The sequence below is a fragment of the Eucalyptus grandis genome, chromosome 3, assembly GCF_016545825.1.
Source record: "Eucalyptus grandis isolate ANBG69807.140 chromosome 3, ASM1654582v1, whole genome shotgun sequence".
In the NCBI taxonomy this organism is placed as follows: Eukaryota; Viridiplantae; Streptophyta; class Magnoliopsida; order Myrtales; family Myrtaceae; genus Eucalyptus; species Eucalyptus grandis.
Genome location: NC_052614.1, coordinates 10,483,789 through 10,500,121, shown reverse-complemented (window position 1 = coordinate 10,500,121; position 16,333 = coordinate 10,483,789). Strand labels below are relative to the sequence as shown.

The following is a 16,333-nucleotide window of genomic DNA, read 5'->3' as shown; positions in this document are numbered from 1 at the left end:
TTAACTTTAACTAACGGAAGGACGAAATTGGTCAAATTTCAAATAGTGATGAATGGAATTGAACATTAAATAAAAGTTCATGGACCAAATTGAGCAAATCAAAAGCTCATTGATGAAATTGAAAATTAGATGAAATTTCAGAGATCAAATTGAGTAAATCGAAAGCTTAAGGATGAAATTAAATATTAGATGAAAGTTCATGGACCATTTCCGACATTTCTCCTTTTTCTACTTCTTATTTCCGTTTAAAAATAAAAATAAAAATTAGCTCACGTTATCAAATAGATTTCTAATTATTATTTGTTCCACGGAACAAAAAAAGAAAAAAAAAAAGTCAAGAATTAACCAATTATCAAATAGGGTCCCATAATCTTCTTCATTAGACATTCGTCGGAGCGCTTGCGCATGATGTGTTCAACAAAATTTCCCAACAAAGCAAGAAACATGCGATACTAAGTGTTGTGAGAGTTGTGTTACCTCTTTTCGGTAACTTTTGTGACCAGCTGTAGATTAGAAGAAATTTGGGTTACATGTTCTGTTGATTTTAATTGGCCATTGCAGGTCTACTTGTCATAGGGACGAGATCCCCCCTTTTTATAATTGACATAGAGGCATTATATTAAGAAAAAAATCTTAAACTAGTACATTTATAACAATTAACAAATATACTTCAAACCGAGACACTTGTGATAAATTTATCCTCTATTAGTTTTCAATAAAATTTACTATTAAATTGCTAAATTAGATGACATATAGAAGGACCGGTTCCTAATTCGATATGATTCCATGGAATTGGACCAAGAGGACCAATTCCTAAAATTGGGAATCAGAGACCGGACTGGTTGGTCTTAAGATCAGAAATTGGATCAGATCACTGACTGTCTGATCCAATAAAACTGGTCACTTTTTTTTCCCCTGTATTTGATACCTTGTATCATAAAGAAAAAAAGCTGATCACTTTTATTTTTGAAGAAGTTTAAAAGAAGAAGAAGAAGAAGTATTTGGCCTAGTCCGAATCCCCCTGAGAATCAAGAGGACCGAAGACTAGATCAACACTCTCTGGAGCCAAACCCGCCAACTAGTTCGGTCCGATGTGGACGGTCCATTTTGCATTCCCTTAGTAACATGTGGCAATTAACAAGTGCACCAATTTAAGATTTTATTTTTCATTTGTTATAGATGTACTAGTAATAGTAAGTGATTTTTGAAACATTAATCTAATTTAATGGAAATTAACGGAGGATAAATTTGTCATAAATATACAAGTTTATGGTTTTTTTTTAATAAAAAGTTAATTTTGGGTAAATTTATCAAAAGTGTACTAATTTAGAATTTTTATAATCAAAAAATTATTTTGAGATAAATTTGTCGTAGAATACATTTTTGTGGTAATAACCCTTAACATAAACATGCAAAAGTGAAAAATTGTGAACGCAAAAAATTCTATTATTTGGCGCAAGAAAATTCATTACTTGTGTTTCCCTTCTACTCTACTCTCCATCAGGCACTTCTTGCAGAGCTTATGCATAATCTGTTCGACAGAATGTCCCGGTGAAGAAAGAAACATGCTTTACTAAACGTTGTTAAAGGTGTTATCTCTTTTCAGTAACTTTTGCGAGGCTTCTTGGTCGAAACTTAATGACCAGGGCAGTCCGATGGTGGCGCAGGCTCGGGGTTTCGCGAAGTTTGCCTGGTCAGCTGGATTTTTTTAGCCAAAAGGTGAGTTCGACCTGGTCAAACGGGGTGACAGTAATGGAGAAAAGCTTCATATAGGTTTGGGGCCAATAAGATTCACGTTTACTCCGTATCTCTCGCATTCTTTGTGATTCTTGATTGGTTGTTTGACTCTGTCCTTGAGGCTGCTTAAATTTAGAGCATAATGCTAACAGAACGATTAGATATCCAATCAAAGTATCAACCGTCACTGCAATAGATTTGCGTATAGGTTAAGCGATGTGTTACTTTGAGACAGGAACTCACTCTGAATCAGAGTCCAATACTCCAACACTTTTCCAGTTTCTGATGCTCCTGTTATTGGAAATTTGAGATTGAGATGCAAAAGGGATATTAAGATGGTCTTAACAATACAATGATCAATGTCAAATTACCAAACATAATATAATGATCAATGTCAAACTAAGAGTAAGTTCTTGTGCATATCATTTTTCACGTACTATCTCAAGAACCTAATTGTTGTTTAGAGCACAGTATTTAGCAGTGCAATAACACAAGTTTTCAGCGAGTAATTGCGTCACAGCTTTCCTTGTTTCTCTCTGTTTTCAGTCCATATTGTGCATTCATTCATTGCTCTAAACACTGCAACTGTTCATCGTGGCTTCACATCACCGCGGACTTGTTTCAAATCCTGCAGAGAAGGGATTTCAGAGTCCAAAGTTCCAAATACATGTTAGATCTGCAACTTTTAGCAGCTCGAGTTGTGCTCAGTCGGTAACTATCTCCACAAGGAGCGTTGATCGGTAGCGGCACCCGAATTCACTGTCAGTTAAATATTATACTAGTGGATATTCGATATTCGTAACTCATAACCAATCATACACATGGTTGCAGAAAACTCCCTTTAACCATGGATGGAGTAAGATTAACAGATGGCGGATTATCTCAGAATCACTGGCATGAATGGAATCCTACCAGCACGGAAACCTTTTCAGTTTTCCACCCCAGGAGACGGTGGGATTTTACAAAAGGATTGCGGACGACAATTTTCTGGAGGCAAAGCGTAATTAATCCTTTACAATTCTGGTTGAACTTTGCAATGCGGACCGGCTAATCAGCTGGATCTCGTGAGAATCTGCAGAATGTGATGATGAATTGATCAAGACGACATGAGAACGAGCTAAAAAGTGATGCTGGTGCATGACTGCATTGACTGGATCGATGCTTCAGATGGTGTATAAAAGATTCTGGGGAGGACATGAACCCGAACGCATGCAGACATAAATTGGTTCGTCAACTTCACCTGCAACTTTCTTGCTGGCAGATTAATCTACTAAAGGGTTGGTTTTGAAACCATTTAACAATTAAATTTGCATATCTTGCTTGGTGGGCTCATTGGATGATTAGTGGTCGGCTCATACTTCTTGATGGGTAGTTACACATTTGTTTTTGCACTAACAAAAGCATACCAAAATGAATGATTCTGCAAATATAATAAAAATTGGTCTATATCACTCACATGTATCGGTTTATAAAAAAATAGGCGGCTTCGCCTGCAAGCCGTCAAGAAAATCGAGCTAATATATGATCATGACATGAATTAACACCAAAAAGAAAGTATTCACCATCAAGGAAAATATGTAGGCATAAATAGTTGACATTTCTCATTAACTAATTATTTTGAGCAACACTAGAATTATTTTTAAGAAAATATCTTCCGAATTATTCGTTTCCCTCCGAATAAACAGAATCAGCTTTTTCTTAAATTTCAAGAAGTGAAATGCAAGTGGGTGGGAGCCGACTGCTTTCTTAAGGTCTGGAGGAAAAAAAAATAAAGAAAAAACTAAATAAGGGGCATATTCTCTGGTATCCTCCCAAACTTTATTAATATATTCGATTCTGATTCCAAAACCAATATTGTTAACAAACCAATTTAATGATCTTAAATATGAAATATGAAATGATTTATTTGTTCGCTCTCTCTGAGTGTTGACAAGTTCTATCTAAGCTTGCTTATTCCTTCGTGCTATATTTTAACGAAAATGACACAAATGATCATTGAATTTTGATTTAATGTACAATACAATCACTGAATTTTTAATTTATTCAATATAGTTAATGAATTTTAGCCAAATATTCAATGTCATTTCTAGAATTTTAATATGTTCAATGTAATCCATAAATTATTGGTAAATATTAATATAATCCCTAAACTATATAAAAATATTTAATGTTATCTTTTCGTTAATTCAAGTTCATGAAATCTACTATGTAGCTTCCCATTTGTATAATTTGAATAGTGGGGAAAATTTACATATAAATTATCCACATAAGATATTCATTTCAAATCAAATAAAAAAATTTCTACATGGAATATTTAAAGCCTCAAATTTGTTTCCTTCATTTTCTAAAGTAGATAAATAAAAGGACGGATATATTGACTCATTTTTATAAAAGTCCAATTCAATTTATAATGATAGATGTCATCAAAGAATTGATGTTCAAGCAAACGAAATGACTATATTAAATATTTATCAATAGTTTAGAGATTCAAGCTAATTGAAAGTTTAGAAATGACATTACATATTAGGCCAAGTCTCATGAAATTGAAAGTTTAGAAATGAAATTACACACTAAGCCAAGTCTCATTATCACATTATTTAGAATTAAAAATTCTGGACGGCGAAATTCGATGTTATAATCTCCTTTCTTTAATTGAGTCATATGAAAGGCAAGCAAGACTCCCATTTTGGGGAGCGTTGCTTTAGGCCCAATCAAGATCTGTGGAGTGTCATGAGTGAGAATAAAGGGTAGTGGGCCACTTGAAAGGCATCCAATGACAGATGTACAAATCAAGGCAGCAATCCAACGACTCAATTAACCAATAAGAATAAAAATATAGAGAGAAAAGGGAAAAGACAACTGCCTTAAGTCAAACTAATGATGGGACATGCCCGCTCCATCATTTGCTCCAGTCAAAAGTTGTACAGAAACCAATATGCCTGAAAAAAAAAAAAAAAAAAAAAAAACCAACAACTCACAGCTAAATTGACCCATAAATAAAGACCTACTTTTCTTGAAACTAAGGAAAATGTGCATTTTCCTCTCGCTAGTGGAATTCTTGTAACTATTGTTCGTTGAGAGACGTCGCTCTTTTATCAAATTGACTTGAGAGGTCAATAATTAAAGTGTTAAAATGCCTTTCCAATTATGTCAATTCAATAAATTCTTAAGAAACTAACTTTTTATATATAGCTTTTTTCTAGATGTTATTGTGAGATTGCAACATCTGCTCCGACAAATCCTGTAGTTTTCATTAAGCATGGAAATGAGGATCTTATTTATTAGATGAAGCGCTCAATTTCATTTTCGCGATTTGCCCTATAGAGCTCGAACCCCGCCAAACAAAAGAAAGTAGGAGGACCAGATTCATCGAAATGTTCGAATTGGAAAGCAAATGAAGCTAAATAAACCATCTTTAGCAAAAAATTATGTGAAGTCACTGAAGGCTATTCTTTTGGCAATTCAATTCATGAGAGGAAGGGGAGAGATTTTCTCCTTCGTTTGAAGGGGAGCAACAGAGCAAGAAAAGATTTTTGACCTATGGTCAACCGCCTAATTTTTCCCCTAATCGGTTCGCTTCGTATTCCCCCCAAAGCAAACCGTGTATTCAGGAACCGAGATGCGTGGGGGAAGAAACCCAAAAACAGCGTACCTCTGAATTTGACCAGAAAGAAAAAGGAAAAGGAGACGACAGTTGAAAACTCAGGAGGGTGGGTGGCGGGTGCTGTAATTTCGGTCAGCATCGAGGTCAAATTGAGCGTCGGTGGAGGAAGGGACGCACGGAATCGCGGGTTAAATTCTCTGCAGCATCTCTGGAGAGAGGAGAGAGGAGAGAGAGAGAGAGAGAGAGAGAGATGGAGGGTGCATAAAGTCGTTGAAGAGAAGGCGAAAATTTTTCTTTGGAGGAGAACACTTTGTACCCAGAGAGAGGGAGAGGGAGAGGGAGAGAGATTCGTTGGTGGGTTCTTGGGGGTTGAACAGGAACAGAAAGGAGCGAGCGAGGGGCCTCCCGGGGTCATGGGAGGGTCGAACGAATCCGTCTCCGTCGATGCAGAGAAGATCCATCTCGGTGGAAAGGTACCGTCTTTGTCCCGAATTCGCAGGCGTTTCGCAAATGGGTGTTCTCGATTTCGGTCTGCCGTCGAATCCTGCATTTCCCTCCTCCGGAATCTTCACGATGACGAGTCCTCATGCGCCGCTTCGGGTGTTTCTGTTCTTTCTTTCTTGTGGGTAGCGCGAGCTCTGTCGAAAGGCGAGACCTTTGGGGCTGCATCTGGAATTTGCTCGTCTTTTGGCCGTGTTTTGATTGCTGATTGTGGTGGGAGATGAACAAAGGATGAAAGACTTTTCCGTCGTTTTAACGCTTCGTTAGCAGAATGAGGGAGAAAAAAGTCCAGGCTTAGTTAGCTCGTTCTTTTTCTGTTCTTCATTCTTGCCTCAAGTCGTGAGATTGAAGCAATACCCTGCGTTTCTTCCGTTTGCGCCGATTAGAATGGAGGGCTTCTTCGTTTGTAGATTTACATTTGGTTTTCATTTTTCCAATTGTGTTGGTATTTTTCTCACATGCTTTGATCGATGTTGATATCTGGCATAGCCATTTCGGAGCTTGCTTCTGATCCGATTCTGGACCTGTTTTTTTTCCCTCTTTTCATTGGTGATTATTTTTGCATTAGTACCATTGAACATTCTCTTTTATGCGAAAGCGGTCTATTTTGGATGCCTTAATTATATTTGGACTGTATGTTCCTTGATTGACTGGTATGATGATGTGCGTTAATGGTCTATCGGGCGTTGCTGTTGTGCTTTGATCTATGCGATACCTTGCTTAATGTTTGATGATTTCCATGTGGATTATCTGATATCTTTGTTTTTCTAATTCAGTCATTGTGAGTAACAGCCCGAAGCAATGCTCTTTGTCTTATAATGTCCTTGTTTTTTTCTGAATCATCATAGAATGTCTTTTATTGTGTTGTCTTTCTCACTACCAATGATTGAAATTTACAACTACGATTTTGTGCCAGCTGTTTCTTCTACGTTGTTTTGTGGATGCGATCTACGATATAATTGCATGTACTATAGGGAGCCCTTCTATATAGGGCTGGCAAAATGGACAAAAGTGATTTGTTTCTTACTTGAGGATTTCACTTCAGTGTGGTGTGCTGACTTAAATATATTTACTGAGGTTAATTTATTGATTCCAGAACATGAAATGCTGGTGGTCGAACATTTTTTGCGGTCATGCTAAACGGAATTGACCTTTTGTCTGTTGTTGAACAATTCCTCTATAAACTTTTGTTTGGTTCTATAACTGATAATGGTTTATCTATGTCTGACTCTGAATATTTCTTGCAATTTTATTTGTCTTTTACCAGGAACATCTTATTCGAACTGTTTCCGGTTCAGTCAATGTTATAGTATATGGAGATCCAGATAAGCCAGCATTAATCACCTATCCAGATTTAGCTCTTAATTGTAAGTGCTATTTAGTCAATGTGTTTTTCCTTGTTTCATTTGTTCTACTCTAAACATTATCTTACCTCTTATAGAAAATTAGCCCCATTAGTCAAGTGTCAAGAATAAAAATGAAGTGTTGCTTTAGTTTCCCAATGCTTGTTATCTACATAACATTTTTTGGTCTGGAATGCACCCACAATACAGATGCAGCACATAGGTGTCCATGTCTTATTATCGTGCTAATGTTCTTTCTCCGTTTTTATTGAATGGATCGTTCATTTTCTTATCTATTTATTCTAGTGAATTTGTTCGGTACCTTGTAAGTTTTAAGATATCACCATTTTTAGTGCAACGTCCAGGGTAAATTTTGTTGCAGAAGTTTTCCTGAGTTCTTATTATACTTGTTGCTTCTATTTTCTTCTTTTGTAGTCATTCTTCAGAAGGTGTTTATATGCAATCTTTGAAATTTCTCTTCTCCTAATAAGCTTGTGTTTTTCCTGGATTTTTTGCATCAGATATGTCCTGTTTCCAAGGATTGTTCTTTTGTCCTGAAGCAGCTTCTTTGCTTCTCCACAACTTTTGTATCTATCACATAAGCCCTCCTGGACATGAGGTCTGTTAATTTATTGATTTGGGAGATGAAATGTTCATTATGTAACTTCATTTTGCCCTATCTATATAGGTGTTGTGCTGAATTTCTTAGTGCCATTATTAACGTAATTCCTTCATTTGGACTTCCACAAGTGTTCTTGCAGTTGGGAGCCGCTACAATTTGTCCAGATGATCCTGTACCTTCTCTCGATGGTTTAGCTGATCAGATTATCGAGATCCTAAATTATTTTAGGTAATTATGGGTGACGGTCTTTGCTGCTTTCATTCTATCTTAATAGCGGAAAACGGAATAATCTCTTAGTCTTTGGGGTAGGTGAATATTTGTTAGCATGCTTAGTTATTGCTAGTTACAGTCAGAGACATAGAAGGGTATTTCCGGGCTATGTCCTGTTATTCTTTTTAGCATATTCTTCCTTCTGTATTTATGATTTTGTTTCTGATCAAAGCTTATCTCATCATTAGGCTCGGTGCAGTTATGTGCATGGGGGTCACTGCTGGTGCTTACATCCTCACCTTATTTGCCGTACGTATTCCCATGAAAGTAATTACAAGGAACTCCAACACATATGATGCTTATAGACTTGCTTTTGTATTGCAGATGAAATATAGGGAGCGTGTTCTTGGGCTAATATTAGTATCACCTTTATGCAGAGCTCCTTCTTGGAGTGAATGGTTCTACAATAAGGTCCCATTAAAACCTTCTGCTTTTTGTAGTTTCAGGATGTTAGGTAGTTCCTGGAACTAAAAAGCTACTTATGATTTTTTAGGTTATGACAAACATGCTATATTATTACGGCATGTGTGGATTGGTGACGGAGTACTTGCTCCAGCGGTATTTCAGCAAGGTGTTATGATCTTTTAATCTTTTTTCTAGTATTATTTCATGTTGAGTCGTAAATAGGCTTTTTCCTGGTCTACTGAAAGCAAAATTTCTAAAATCATTACAGGAAGTTCGAGGTAGCAGTGAAGTTCCAGAATCAGACATAGTTAGAGCTTGTAGAAAAGTAGAGTTCTTTAACCGTTTCCCATCTCTCTCTCTCTCTCTCTCTCTCTCTCTCTCTCAAACACACATGATGTATTCTTTGCCATAATTTTCATGTTTATGTCTTCAGTTGCTTGATGAAAGGCAAAGTGCAAATGTTACGAGGTTTCTGGAGGCAATTAACAGGTAAAAGCAGGAATCTTTTTTGTTGCTTATGACAGAATATTTTGGCATGTCTGCCATTTCCCTTTAAATTATTTCCTTGCGTAATCCAAGCATCCTTTTCAACTACTTTCAGAAGACGTGATATTACTGGTGGATTGAAGAGACTGAAATGCCGAACACTGATATTTGTGGGCGAGCATTCTACTTTTCACTCGGAGGCTATCCATTTGATGTCAAAGCTGGATAGGAGATACAGTGCCCTAGTGGAGGTACTTCTGTTCTCCGTTTGCCTTCATAAGAACTTTCATGAAGCCCTCACTCTTCCTTTTTTGGTCGTTTTCTGATTTGTGGTTGATAAACGTGCGAGGAAATTGTGGATGGTCAAATGCCCTTACTAACGAGTGTTGTTTCAAAACTGGTGTGCAGGTCCAGGCTTGTGGATCGATGGTGACAGAAGAGCAGCCACATGCAATGCTGATCCCCATGGAGTACTTCCTCATGGGGTACGGATTGTACAGGCCGTGCCACTTCAATGACAGCCCGAGGAGCCCTCTAAGCCCGTCTTGCATCTCTCCCGAGCTCCTCTCTCCCGAGAGCATGGGCTTGAAGCTCAAACCGATAAAGACTCGGGTCGCTCTAGAGGACTCGGATTGAATCGACTGGGGTAGGATCAGATCAAAGTTAGAGTTTCTTTTCTTCTTTTTTCTTTCAATCATCACTCGCTCGGTATTTGTTTCTTTGATTTTTGATTGATTCGGGGTGGGGAGGAAGGGTACAAAGTTCAGTTGGGAAGGGAGAGGGCAATGTAGATAGTGGTGGAGGAGGTTTAGGGCAAAACACACAATTCATTCATTTGTAGAGTCAATCATAAGGAACATGAGCATTGAGCTGTCTAAATTATTCAGAACTTTCATATTCATTTACGACAACAAGCAATAAATTATAGAATGGATCTCTCTCTCTCTCTCTCTCTCTCTCTCTCTCTCTCTCGCTCTCTCTCTAGGAGAAGGGCATGTTGGAATTCAGAGATTATGCATGGACGGTCCATTCATGCATGTGCATAGGTTGACTCTCTTGAATGGAGTTGCTTTTGATGATTTCAGCCTGGTAGGCTTGCAGTGGTCCAATGGTCCAGGAAAGTACGTAAACTGGATGGAATCCGGACCGTGAAAAATGGTGGTCGATTTCACGTGGAGCTCGCCATGATTGATGGTCCAAATTGAGTTTAGTCAATATATTAGATTCATAAAATACTTCATCTCTAGTCAAAAACTATAATCCTTTTTATCGAAAGGGAGGCTGAAAGTATGTATGAAGCGTAAAGGTTAATGCTCTGTTCATTTCACAAAAAATATTTATTAAAAAAATATTTTCAAAATTTTTCAATGACGAAAAATAAACTCAATCAAAAAATAAACTCCTTCAAAGATGGAGAAAATGTTTTTCACCTTTCAGAAAGGGAAAAACAATTGCCACTACTCTTTCTTTCACCACTTATATTAATTATTTTATTTTTCATTTTATTTTCTTTTTTTAATTCGAAATATTATTTAATTTTTTATTTTTCCCCTTTTTTTTTTTCTTCTTTTTCGGTTGGTCGCCGACCACGGCAATGGCCGATGCGACTTGACAAGTCAAGCATCGCCATAGGATGGCAAGGTTTGAGCCTTGCAAATCGGTGATGCTCTAGTGTCGCTAAAAGGCGATACACTCTAGCCTCGTAGATTGGCACCACTCAAGCATCGCTAGAGGGCCGCGAGGCTCAGGCCTCACCAAATCAGTAATGCTTGAGCCTCGCCAAAGGGCGGGCTGAAGGGTGACGAGGCTTGAGCCCCACCTTATGGCAAAGCCCCTTGGCCGTCACCAAGGCTAACAACTAGCTAAGGAAATATAAAAGGAAAAAATAAAAAAAAGAAGAAAAGATAAAAAATATAAAATAATTAAAAAAATTCGAATATTTTTAAATAAAAATGATCAAAAAGAGTGCACGGAGGAAAATCAAATCGGCGAAAAATATTTTATACCTCATTTTCAAGTTTTAGTTGAATATCGAAAGATGACTTATTGAAAACTATTTTTAGAAATACTATATGCAAAAGGAACAAGCCTAAAATTCCCTCGTGAAATTTCAACCAATTCAATCTTAATTCGAGAATGAGAATGGTTAAAAAAAGAGTTTCCCAATCTCGTCAATTTGTCTTATGAACATTTTCGCACAATAAGACTTTAGACCGAAGTTATTATTATTTCTTTTTCCGCCTTTGTGTTAATCTCCTTGATTTATCTATTAATGATACGGGAGACTGATTTTTGAATTTGATTTGATCCGTTTAGTGCGTTTTTCAAAACTAGTCAATTGATAAGTTTGTTGCAATTATCCCTTCAAATTTTCTAAACAAAGAAAAGTCTTAAGTTTCAAAAAAATTACGAGTAATTATCTCAAAAAGATTATGATGTTTTGCATTACATAAAAGTCAAATAGTGAATCCTTACCCAAAAAAACGTCAAATAGTGAAAGAAGTGATATTTGAGAAAAGTTGAATACTTGAAAATAAAAGTCCATCCAGATTGACTTTGGAGAAAGTAGATCATATCTTTTCTTTTTCTTTTTATTTTTTTGCCACGAGTATATTTTTCTCTTCAAATAGCTGTCCAGCTGTCCAGCAGAATATTATGAAGTGTCTGGCTTTCCAGAAAAGTAAGGTCTTTCTGGAACAATTATTTAATAAACCCATTAACTGTGCTTAAATGAATTTATTACATCCGCCAGTTAGATTTGGTGGGACCAATCATTTTCCCATTTCCAATTTCACCTTAATACATTTTTCTAAGATCATGGAAGAATTTCTTATCCTTACCATCTTAAATGGACCCACTATCTTTCTCAATAATCACGGAAGAATTTCTCATCCTCACTATCTTAAATGGACCCACTATCTTTCTTGATGTCCACGTAAATAAAAGTGAATGGAAAACTATATATATATATGGAGGGACTAAAATTAATATGGACTTTTTCAACAATTTAATTCCAAAGGAAAGAGAACATTTTCATTTTCATTTTTAAAACTGAGTATTTTCTCTCACGCTAAACGCACTTATAAGCTCGAAGGCCTACTTCAAAATTTTCTTAAAATATCACAATCTTTCAAGCAATATTAAAGAAAGCTTGCTTGCAATAAAAACAATGCAACCAGGTAAATATGAAACAACTTCCTTCCATTCTTGCATAATTAAATTACCATACGCATCCTACATGTCTCATTGTGCCAACGTGCATGGTGAGCTAAATCATGCATTTTGTACGAAAAACACCATTCTTGTTGTGATTAATCTGGTTCATTATGCATGTTAGTAAAGAGAGTCACACAGAATGACACATGAGATTTAACATGAGCAGGTGGAATTTGCGACGAATGTCATTTCTATCCAACCAGTAAAAGGTTGGGCTTTTGTGTTTTTTTTTTGGACGTGTGCAGGGTAGTGTCATCCTTGTTCTACGTGCAAAGAGGTTAGACAATTTTTCAGACGTTCGAAGGTTGTGAGTCGATTTTTATTTTATTTTTGGGGGAGTGGGTCTCGGATGCAATGGGCTGGGCTTTTTCTTGGTTCCTGGTGACAAATTCAAGAAGCAAAATGACAGCCCACATCCAGCCTACCGATGAACACAAGTAAACACACAAAAGCTCTCCAATTATTTTTTCGGAAAAATGAATTATTTAAAAAAATTTCCTATAAATAATCACTTACAAAAATAAATAAATTTAAAAAATTCATTATTCATAAAATATTCTAGACATGAATTGTTGTCGATAATAAAAACGTTTTTCAATGACTAATTATTTCAAAAAGGAAAGGCAGTCTGAAATTAAATGTTTTCATCAACTCTTGGTCAAAATCAAGAATATCCATGTTCATTCGACTCCTTTTTTTCTGTCCTTTTTCTTTTCGGCAGATGAACGATGGGCTAAAACCATCAGTAGTTCAAGATTTCTCGTGTCATCACCAGAGACTCGCTCAGAGCCTCTGACCAGGCTCTAAATTAATTCATTCGAGCAAAGGCATGCCCCCACGGTTCGATGACTAGACTCCGCATCGCGTCCCCTGTACGAAGGTCAACTTCGAAGTACGCACGCGTTGCCCCTTTTCGATAGCTCCGGGGGCTTTGCGGAGCTTGATTTTAAAAGCCCAGGTGGCTTCTCAGCAGATGCAGAATAGGCAGCGTGATGCAGGGCGAGCTAAAGGCACTTCAAAGCTATAGAATCATCTGCTGCTACTTTGCGTTAAAAATGCCTTTCATGGGTCAACGATTCGGCAGTGCGAAGGTCAAAAAGCCGGCCCAAAAGTACTTTTCCGAGGGAGAACAATCGGTGTCATGTCAGCAATGCATACAAAAGCAAACCCAATCTCGAACTTTAGCAATTCAATACTGCAAAGCAACTCGAAATTTGAATGTAACACGGAATCGGCAAGTTTAAGGGCGCCCAATTATATATCCCATATCACATGAGAAGAGTAGAACCTGATTCTCGCGGTCGATTTTTTAATGACTTATCAGCAACCCAAACCAGGACGATTGTAATTTAAAGCCGGGGAATCGGTACAAGGAGTTGACGGTATACATACACACACGGATGCGGTTCCAAGGCTCACGACAAGAACCGCAATGTTCCTTAGCCAACATAAACAAACATGACAGCTAAAGCGGCATGGCGAGCAACATTCGCACCATCATCCGAACTGAACCATCACGCACACAAAAAAAAAAGAACAGGCATGTTAAATTATATAACCTGACCACTCGGAGATGAAGGAAGTATGATCCATGGACTCTCCAGGAACCTCCTCGTGCTCCTTTGGCTTCTCCTTTCCGCCCACCAGCCTCGCCGGGTTCCCCACTGCAGTTGTCCTAGGCGGCACGTTGATCAGCACGACCGATCCAGCCCCAATCTTCGCTCCCTCTCCAATCTTCACGTTCCCTAGTATCGTCGCGCCCGCTCCAATCAGGACCCCATCCCCAATCTTAGGATGCCTATCGCCACCTGCCTTGCCCGTTCCGCCGAGCGTAACATGATGCAGAATGGACACGTTGTTCCCAATCACGGCCGTCTCACCAACCACCACTCCCGTGGCATGATCGAACAAGACCCCTTTACCGATTTTAGCAGCCGGGTGTATGTCGACGGCAAAGACATCGGATATCCGAGACTGAAGCGCAAGTGCCAGTGGCCGACGCGACTGATTCCACAATTTATGCGCCACTCGTTGTGCCTAGTATGAGCAGACAACAACAATATCAGCACCCTCATTGTTTCACCTCTCTAAATCAACTATCAGGACAAAACCCGAAGTCAAGCCACAGGCAAAAGATTAGCAAAATCATTTCTCATTGCCTTCCATCAAGCTAAAAATCCAAGCTTGCACGCACAGAAACAACAATGGAAGGAAATAGGAAGTGGGTACAGCTCCTAATACCCCAACGCCCCCTTTCTCTCTCTTCAAACGCAGAACCTCAGTGGAGATCTGCAAGTCGAATTCCAGTCGCATCAATCAAGAAGACCCTATTCTATATACCCAATGAAAAGATAGCTTAGCTTAATTATCGCCTCGCATTGACTTGTACACGAGAAAAAGAAACTAAAATTGAACCCTGAATATTCTAATCCTACAATCCAGGTCACCCCTCACTTCACTATTCCAAACCCGAAATTTCACCAAATACAAAAAAAGACAAAAAAATTGGAATCAGATTGATCTCGTAAATCACGCCCAAGAAGCAGTGCAGGAAAATCATCGGCCTCAATCTAACGACACGCGAATTGCGGAGACGGCGAAATCGCGATCGACGAAATCGCGATCCCTAACCTGGCACGCGAGGAAGCCCTTGTAGTTGAGGAGGCAGTGGGAGAAGGAGACGCAGGCGGGGTCGCGGGCGCGGGCGGCGCGGAGGTCGGCGACGGTGGCGGCGCGGAGGGGGTGGTCGGAGGAGAAGGCGCTGAGGAAGAGGTCGTAGAGGAGGGTGGAGAGGAGGGTGGAGGAGCAGAGCTTGTTGCCGAGGTGGAAGGAGAGGGACCGCGCGAGGGAGGAGTGGGAGAGCACCGTCGAGTAGAGGAAGCTCGCCAGCGCCGGCTCCGACTCCGCGTCCCGCCGGGCCTCCGCCTTTATCTGCGTCCACACGAACTCCTCCTCCTCCCTCTCGTAGTCCGACGGCTGGTGCGGCTGCGGCGGTGGCTGGGTGGCCGCCGCCGTCTGCGGGCGGAGCTCGCTGGCCGGCATGGCGGTGGCGGTGGCGGTGGCGCGGAGGGCTTGAGGATTTTGTGGGAGAGAATCGAGGGAACGACCGGAGGCCTCGGCCGCTACTTAATGGATTTAGCTTCCTGATGATGTGGAGGCCTCGAGCAAACATATATGTGTATATATAAACATATATATATATATATATATATATATATATGTGTGTGTGTGTGTGTGTATATATATAAAAATATATATATTTTCAGTCCACTCGGAAATGTAAATTCTTCATTGCATCATTGCATGGGCACGTCAATGGTAATAAAAATCCTCGATAGAAAAAAATGATCAATACAATGAAAAATTCCGATATAAATTTGCTCTAAATTAATTTTGTAACTATAAAAAATCTTAAATTGATGTATTTATAACAAATTTACCTCCATTAATTTCTATTAAATTTTATTGTCAAATTACTAATTTGAATTACATGTGACAATTGATAAATATATTAATTTAAGTATATCAGTTTGTAGTTTTTTTATGTTAAATTTTATCGTTAAATTTGTTACAAATGTACAAATCTGAAGATTTTTGTGGTTGAAAAATTAATTTGGAAAAATTTATCATAAATGTATCGGTGATATTAATCAATAAAAAATATATAAAAAATTAATCTTTAGGATCTAACGTTTAATCATCTTGAAAGTCCCATAAATTGTTTGATTGAACATTTAAAAAAGTTATCGCGTCGAAATCAAGCGTTTAAAATATAAGATGCTCTGCTGCCCCCTCCTAAAGGACTAAAAGTAAATTGGAGATTCGAGCGTTATTGACCTTTTCTCATATGCATAGTAACAGAGATTGCATGGGGAGAATGCTGGATGTAGTTATTTATAACTCGCCACACATCAAAGCCAATGTCTAGCCAATGTCTAGTTCTAGAAGACTTAATGAAAAGATGATTCAAGGTCACGGATGTAAAAGCCGACTATTTGAAGAGCCGAGAAATATCCTACAAGTCTCGTAAACCTTCAGACATGTGCACATGGTCTTGATAGAGAGCAGTTTGAACACTTGAAGAAGTTCATACTTAATTTGTAAGATTCAAATGGGTAGCTCTTTTTAGGTTGGAAATCCCTCCAACAT

The 16,333-nt window shown here is 38.4% G+C and overlaps 2 protein-coding genes across 2 annotated transcripts; one reads left to right on the top strand and one right to left on the bottom strand.

Annotated features, from left to right (window-relative positions):
- The first annotated feature begins 5,415 nt into the window (after positions 1 to 5,415).
- LOC104436507 (protein NDL1) lies at positions 5,416 to 9,912 on the top strand. Its single transcript, XM_010049299.3, has 11 exons — positions 5,416 to 5,814; positions 7,110 to 7,209; positions 7,707 to 7,804; positions 7,947 to 8,035; positions 8,266 to 8,326; positions 8,402 to 8,488; positions 8,571 to 8,648; positions 8,751 to 8,807; positions 8,916 to 8,971; positions 9,084 to 9,219; positions 9,377 to 9,912. Exons 1-11 carry the CDS (start codon positions 5,755 to 5,757, stop codon positions 9,602 to 9,604), a joined length of 1,050 nt encoding a protein of 349 aa, XP_010047601.1. The 5' UTR covers positions 5,416 to 5,754; the 3' UTR covers positions 9,605 to 9,912.
- Positions 9,913 to 13,489: 3,577 nt separating this feature from the next.
- On the bottom strand, positions 13,490 to 15,351 carry LOC104436506 (serine acetyltransferase 5). Its single transcript, XM_010049298.3, has 2 exons — positions 14,816 to 15,351; positions 13,490 to 14,221 (listed from the first exon to the last, which is right to left on the bottom strand). Exons 1-2 carry the CDS (start codon positions 15,224 to 15,226, stop codon positions 13,730 to 13,732), a joined length of 903 nt encoding a protein of 300 aa, XP_010047600.1. The 5' UTR covers positions 15,227 to 15,351; the 3' UTR covers positions 13,490 to 13,729.
- Between the last annotated feature and the right edge of the window lie 982 nt (positions 15,352 to 16,333).